General features: G+C 39.6%; 1 protein-coding gene across 1 annotated transcript; it reads right to left on the minus strand.

The window, feature by feature from the left end:
* Positions 1 to 281: 281 nt before the first annotated feature.
* LOC125540071 lies at positions 282 to 2,050 on the minus strand. Its single transcript, XM_048703646.1, has 2 exons — positions 1,891 to 2,050; positions 282 to 1,778 (listed from the first exon to the last, which is right to left on the minus strand). Exon 2 carries the CDS (start codon positions 1,755 to 1,757, stop codon positions 684 to 686), a length of 1,074 nt encoding a protein of 357 aa, XP_048559603.1. The 5' UTR covers positions 1,758 to 1,778; positions 1,891 to 2,050; the 3' UTR covers positions 282 to 683.
* Positions 2,051 to 7,653: the final 5,603 nt, after the last annotated feature.

Raw genomic sequence — 7,653 nt, forward strand, 5'->3', positions numbered from 1 at the left:
CCTCCTTCTCCGCCGGCTTCTTAGAGCAGGGAGCAGGGGTGGTGCCTAGGGAGATAGAAAGGCAGCACACACCGGGACGAGCAAGTTATGGGGGGGTGCGGGGACCAGGGGTGGCGCCAGTGGCGTGCCCTATCTGCTGACAACCGATTCGCTTCGTTGTGATTCCCTACTGTTAGCAGGCTGCATGGAACTGCATCTCTCATAGAGAAAACAAAGAGACGCTAGAGAGTGCCCTGATGATCTGAGGAGTTAGTACGCAAGTAAAATTGGTAGAAGGAACAAGAGCCAAAAAAAATATTTTCATATCTTCTTTTCTCTGACAAGCAGATTTAACATGTCTTTGAATGCTTCTCAACAAATACTTCAACAAAGTTCTAGAGATAATAGAGGAATAATAATTCATTGTTTAAAGATGTTGCCCGCCAGGCAACTTTACTAGTTTATAAACTTGGAAGAGTAATACATATAGGAAGGAATGCACAAGTTACATCCATGTTGATCTGGCTGCTGCAAAGTAGAAAGGGACAGGCTGACAGCTTATTTTATCCCTTAAACTTTAGGGCTTGTTCGGTTCAGTTTGCTGGAGATTGCAAGGGGTTGAGCGGAATGAAATCCGCAAGCCAAAACCCCACTAAATCCCCTCCCATCACCTTGGGGAGAGGATTAGCCGAAGCCTTGGTGACTTAAAGAACACACTGGATGCCGGCATAGCTGATAAAGGACTTGTGCTTGATCATTTCAAGTTCAGATGATCCTTCGTGGACCACCTCCACACCAGTGAGCACAGCCGCTGTGTTGCTAGGATTGCCCTGAGCGTCTTGCTCCCCGGTGTCAAATTTTTTGAAGATGCAAAACCTGCCGGCTCCAAGGTACAGTAAGCTACCCCTTATCTGCACCCATCCATCAGGCTTGTCGAGGACCTGCCAGTTATGCAACAATTTGGGAGCCCTGCCAAGGTTGGAGAGGTCCAATGCGCACAAGTTGTGGTTGTTGTCTCCAGTCATACCGAACCAGAGGTTGCAAAGCTCAGGGACATGCTCAGCCCGTCCATGGAATGGCAGGGTCCAGCGGCCAGCCTTTTCCCAGGTGCAGCTAACCGTGTCGAAGCAGTAGGTGCCGATGGAGCTTGGCCCAGCGGAGGATATGCAGATGGTCTCGCCATCACCAAGCAACATGTAGGACTGGATGGCTGTGCAGTTATAGGCTGGGTCGTTGACGTAGGGAGGCGGTGGGAGCCGGTGCCACTCCCAGCAATTCTTGCCGTAGACGAGAGCTTCGAAGATGAAAGCATTGCGAGCAGCGGGAAACCTGTCCATAACGTACAAGGCTTGGTCGCCCCTGGTGTCCGCACGAGTGATAGACAAGGAGACGGGGTTGTCCCCCTTGGGTTCGTTAAGGCAGGCAACGGGCTGGACGGAGCAGCTGCCGGCGTCGCAGAGCACGGTGTTGCCCGCCGAGTCCATGGAGAGGATCTTACCATCGCCGCCGCCGCTGCCTCGACCATAGAATGGCAAAAAATCGAGCCTTGGGCCGTCTACGCGGTATGCTTCCAATCTGAGCCTGGGCGGTGGCATCTTCGGGGCAACGGCTGATGATGGCGGCGTCATATTTTCCTCCTTGGGTTGCGCTGCTGCTGCCCGCGCTTCCGCCGTGGATGGGTAGAAGAGGTGCTCCCCGGGCTTGATGCGACTCACCGTGTACAAGCTACCTCTGCCAGACCTCTGCATCACCACATTCACGAACTGCCGAGCCTTCATTTTTAATTCTTCCCACTCCTCCTGCAAAACAGAGATCACGAATTAGATTATATATTAGTACAGAAGATTCTTCCACAATATCTGCAGAAACAATTTTAAATACCAAATGGAAAAGAGAAAGAAAGAGTAATACCTGCAACAGTACTTGCTCCTTGGGACTAATCGAAGCTGGCGCTGTTGGACGAACGGCGGCGGTGGCGGCGGCGGCGGCGGCGAGATCGGGATGGGGATCTTTTTTTTTAGATCACGGGATGGGGATCTAGGTCTGGCCGTCATGCCCTTTCTTCTCTTCTTATTATTATGTGGATCAATAGATGGATAACCCACGGGTCGGCTGGGCCATATTACCATGGATCAGCCCACAAAGTTTTGGCCCAGTTTCTGTCCTCGACGCCAAATGGTAATATCCTCCTCGTCAGCGCTCTATGAGAGCTCCTCCTTGGCGCCTTCAGCGCCCGCAGGCGATTCCAGCGCCCACTGTGTCGCTAGACTGGACCTGGCCCAGCAGCGAACGCTGGCTGCTGCCGCTCGCTTGATCGTTGGCTATCGCTGCCCGCTCGATCGCTGGCTCCGGCTTGATCTTTTTTTCCTTCATTCTAAAAACAGCTACAGTACAGCCCCAAAAAAAAACTGCTACAGTACAGACTATTTTTCTTAGAAAAAAAACCGGTTTGCTACTGTATGTACTCTTGTCTTAGAAAAAGTTCATCGACTTTAAAAATAAGTTCATTGAATTTGAAAAACAATTCATCGAGTTTCAAAAAAGTTCATCGAGTTTGAAAAAAAGTTCATCGAGTTTGAGAAAAAGTTCATCGAGTTTGAAAAAAGTTCATCGAATTTGAGAAAAAGTTCATCGAGTTTGAAAAAATTTCATCGAGTTTGAAAAAAGTTCATCGAGATTCAAAAATGTTCATCAAGATTTAAAAAAGTTCATCGATTTAAAAAAATTCATCGAATTTGAGAAAAAGTTCACCAAAATTTGAAATATAAATTTCATCGAATTTGAGAAAAAGTTCATCAATTTTGCATGAAACCCAGGAAGAAGAGAAAAAAGAAAAAAGGAAAAAGGAAAAAAGAAAAAGGAAAAAGGAAAAAGGAAAAAGGGAAAAAAAAAGAAAATACAAGGAAGAAAAGAACAAGAAAGATGCATGTAATCACATTAGGCTTGCTAGCGTGGTGGTTAGTGCTGTGTGCTGTGAAGCAGGAGGTTGCCTGTTCGAATCCTGGTTCATCCGCTTTTCTTTTTGCTTCGCGATTGCGGGAAGCAAAACGGGCCAGGCCCAAAATAGCGACGCGAGGAGAGGGGGCTATGCGCCCGATTGCAGGAACAACTAAAACGGGCGCTTAAGGCGCCAAATAGGATTTAGCGCGCTCTATGCGTTCACCCGCTTTTCTTTTTGCTTCGCGATTGCGGGAAGCAAAACGGGCCAGGCCCAAAATAGCGACGCGAGGAGAGGGGGCTATGCGCCCGATTGCAGGAACAACTAAAACGGGCGCTTAAGGCGCCAAATAGGATTTAGCGCGCTCTATGCGCCCGATCCCCCGTTGCTGGCGCCTCGCACGAGCAATTGGGCCGGCCCATTAAAAATGCGCAGCATCCTTCGCAACTCGCTCGGAAAAGAAAAGACCGCCCTCCATCGCGCACAGGTACGTTCGCTCTTTTCTCCAAAAAAAAAGGTACGTTCGCTCTCGATCGAACTCCCTCAAAAAAGTTTTTCTTTGTGAAATCCCTATAAAAAGAATATCAATTTTGAAGAAAAATCACAAAAATGAAAATATTTCATTGATTTTGAAAGAAAAGATCATCGATCTGAAAAGAGTTCATCGATTTTGAAAAAGTTCACCGAGTTTGAAAAAAGTTCATCGAGTTTGAAAAAAAAATCATCAAATTGAAAAATAGTTAATCAATTTTTTTAAAAGTTCATCAATTTTGAGAAAAAATCATCAAATTTGAAAAAAAGTTCACCGATTTTGCGAAAATTTGGTCGCTTTTGAAAAAGTTCACGCAGTTTAAGAAAGAGAAAAAAGATAGAAAAAAGGAAAAGAAACAGGGAAAACAGCTTCCTTTTTCGCATGTTATAGAGAAGAAAAAGAACGGTTACATGTGGTCTCTAGTTCAACTGGTTTGTCCGGTAGCTACGTGAACGAACGAGTGGGGTTCGAGTCGTGGTGGACGCTCATTTTTTGGGTTTTTTATAAGAAAAGGAAAGCAGGATGGGCCGGCCCGCTATAAGACTTTGTGTACAGGGGGGGCGCTTAAGGCGCCGAATAGGATTTGGCCTCGACACCGCCAGAGAAGGATAATTGGGGAGCTCCTATTGGGTGCTGCAAGCGCCGGCCAGCCGTTTAAATTCGGGCACACCAGGAATCGATCTCTACACACTAAATTAGCAGCTTCGAGCCTTCACCACTATACCAAGCTTGGGTTGTTGTCTATTATCAGAAAATAACTCTATCTGAGCTCTCCTTGAGTACAAACATTAACATATATTCAACTTTGTTCACGTTGATTAATATAGACAACAAAAAAATCGCCAAAAATGAATACATGTATGGATTCAAAAATGTTCACGGATTTTGAACAAAACTTCACGAAATTTTCAAAAAAGGTTCAATGAAGTTGAAAAATATTATCAAATTTGAAGGTAGTTCATCAATTCTTAAAAAAAATCATCAGATTTCAAAAGAGTTCATCATTTTTTTGAAAAATTTTAACCTAATTTGATAAAAGTTCATTGAATTTGAATAAAGTTCACCAAATATCAAAAAAGTTCATCAACTTTCAAAAATAGTTCATCCAAAAATGGAAAAAGTTCATCAGATTTGAAAAGAGTTCATCATCTTTTTGGAAAAAGTTCACCTAATTTGATAAAAGTTCATCAAATTTGAAGAAAGTCACCAAATTTCAAAAAAGTTCATCAATTTTCAAAAATAGTTCATCCAAAAATGGGGAAATTTCATCGATTTGAGAAAAGAGTTCATAGAATTTTCGAAAAAAGTTCACGAACTAAAATACCATGCATTTAAGAAAATAAATAAAAGAAAGGTAAAAGAACTAGAAAAAAAGAAAAGAAAAAGAAAAGGAAGAAAACAAACTGACAAACGAATAGTTAGTGGCCTGGTGGTTGTGGCGTGTTTGTTTGTGAAGGAGGTCGTTGGTTCGATTCGCTGGTAGTGCCCTTTAATTTTTTGGATTTAAAACAGGAAGAGAAAACCCTTAGACTGGCCAGCCCAGCAAGGGAGGTAGTGTGCGCTGCAGGCGCCGGTTAACAAAAATGCACGTTAACGGGCGCCTGCAGCGCCAAATAAGATTTGCCGGATAATTGGTTTGATGCCACTATTTGGCATTGCCAATTCCCTCAAAAAAAATTGGCATTGCCAATACTTGGCAAACCAACAATTGACAATATCAAAAGTTGCCAAAATTTAGCGACTTTTTTTGAGGTTGGCAAGTAAACATGGTAACCAACCAAAGCACTAGCCAATAGTTGGCATTTGCCAAATGTTAGTATGCCAATTTTTGGCATCAAACCAATCATGCTCTAAATCACCTACGTACCCACATTCCGATATGACGCTCTTTGCGGCACATTGCCATTGAAACGCACCGGCAGCGAGCTAGTAAAGATTCCATATTGAGCCGGCCATTTTAGCGGTAGCAACTTACACACGGTTTTGGTTTTGGAAAGAATGTTCCTGACCAATTAGAGGAAACTTCTAAAAGATTCCAACACTGGCTTCTTCTCTTTTGTCGTATCTTCACTAGGTTTTTTAATCTTCTTTTATCGTTTCATCTCTCTTTTTTACCATTCATATATTAATAATTTTTTTGATTTCATAAAAAAGTACACAACAACAACAACAACAACAAAGCCTTTAGTCCCAAACAAGTTGGGGTAGGCTAGAGGTGAAACCCATAAGATCTCGCAACCAACTCATGACTATGGCACATGGATAGCAAGCTTCCACACACCCCTGTCCATAGCTAGTTCATAAAAAAGTACACAGATGATAAAATTGTTCAAAATCATGTTCTTGTTTTGAATTCTTGGCTGGAATTTTAAAACCAATCCTGTGTTTCAAATATTTTTGATGAATTCATAAATTGTTTGTGTTTACAAAATCATGTTTTGAAAGAGTGTTCAGGATTTTCCAAAATTATTCACAAATTAAAAAATACTTTTTTTGGCAAAAGTGATTCATGTTTTAAAAAAATGTTGGGAATTTCAAAAATTATTCCCATTCACACATTCAAAATTTGTTCTTGTTTTCCATCAAATGTTATTGTTTTTTAAAATTATTTGGGAATTTAAAAAATGATTGTCTTCTCAAATCGATTCAGAATTGCAAAAAATCACATTTCAAAAAATTTGTTCACAATTGAAAATATGTTCATATTTTCAAATTAGTTCAGTATTGTAAAAATTGTTCTCGTTTTCAAAATTTAGTTCACAGTTCAAAACTTCAAAATATGCTCACATTTTCAAAGAAATGTTTGGCAATTTTTAAAAATATTGTCGTTCTAAAAAATTACAAATTCAAAATGTGTTTATGTTAACAATAAAATGTTTAATGTATTGCCAAAATATTTGGGAATTTTAAAAAATGTTTGTCTTTTCAAGAAAAATCAATATTGTAAATAACATTCGGGTTTTCAAAATTTTGTTCACAATCCAAAGTATGTTAATCTTTTCAAGGAAATGTGTGGGAATTTCAGAAAATATTCTCATTCTCAAACTTATTAAACAAATTCAAAATGTGTGCATGCTTTCAATAAAATGTCAATGTTTTTAAGGAAAATTGATAATTAAAAAATGTTCATGTTTTCAAATTTGTTTACTACTATTCTTTTACACTTTCAAAATTTTGTTCACAATTTAAAATATATTCATGTTTGCAAGGAGATGTCTGCGGATTTTAAAAAATATTCCCATTCTAAATATCTTTTCACAAATTCAAAATGTGTTTGTGATTACGATTAAATGTTAAAGGTTTTTGAAAAATATTTGGGATTTTTAAAAACATATTTGTGTCTGCAAATATGTTCGGTATTGTACAAAAATCACGTTTCCAAAATTTGTTTACAATTCAAAATTTGTTCATGTTTTCAAAAAATATTCATGTTTTCAAATTAATGTTTGGGAATTTCAAAAAATACTTCAATTCTCAAACTTATTTCACAAATTCAAAATGTGTTGGTGTTTTCAATAAGACTTGAATGTTTTTGAGACATATTTGGGAGTTTTAGAAAATGTTCATCTTATGAAAGTTGTTCAGATTTTGAAAGATGTTCACGTTTTAAAAAAATTGTTAGAAATGCAAAATATTTTCGTGTTTTCCAAAAAGATCCATGTTTTCAAATAATGTTTGGGGAAAAAATCACTTCCACTCTCAAACTTATTTCACAAATATAAAATATGATTGAGCTTTCAATTAAATTTGAATGTTTTGGAAACATATTCGTGATTTTTTTAAATCATATTTTCAAATTTGTTTAGTATTGTAAAAAATGTTCATATTTTCAAAATATTGTTCACAATCCAAAATATGCTCATGTTTTCAAAAAATATTCACGTTTCCAAATATTGTTCCCGAATTCAAAAATTATCTAGGATTGAAAAATATTTTTTAGGTATAAATAAAGGAGAAACAAAAAAGTTGGTTCAGTAACCACATTACTATAGTGTTTTTCTGTCGGCCACATTGCCCGTCCAAGTCGGTACAGTACACTAGAACATGGGAGCAAACCTAGTTGTGATGGGCCGATCCAATTGGCAGGCAGCTTGTGCGAATGGCTGCCTATGAGAATGCATCACATAGGAGCAGTTTGATCGAATGTACAATGGCTAAATGCGTTTGGGCTTTGCCATCAGTGGAGGTTGCGGAACAGGTCTCC

The sequence above is a fragment of the Triticum urartu genome, chromosome 2, assembly GCF_003073215.2.
Source record: "Triticum urartu cultivar G1812 chromosome 2, Tu2.1, whole genome shotgun sequence".
NCBI lineage: Eukaryota > Viridiplantae > Streptophyta > Magnoliopsida > Poales > Poaceae > Triticum > Triticum urartu.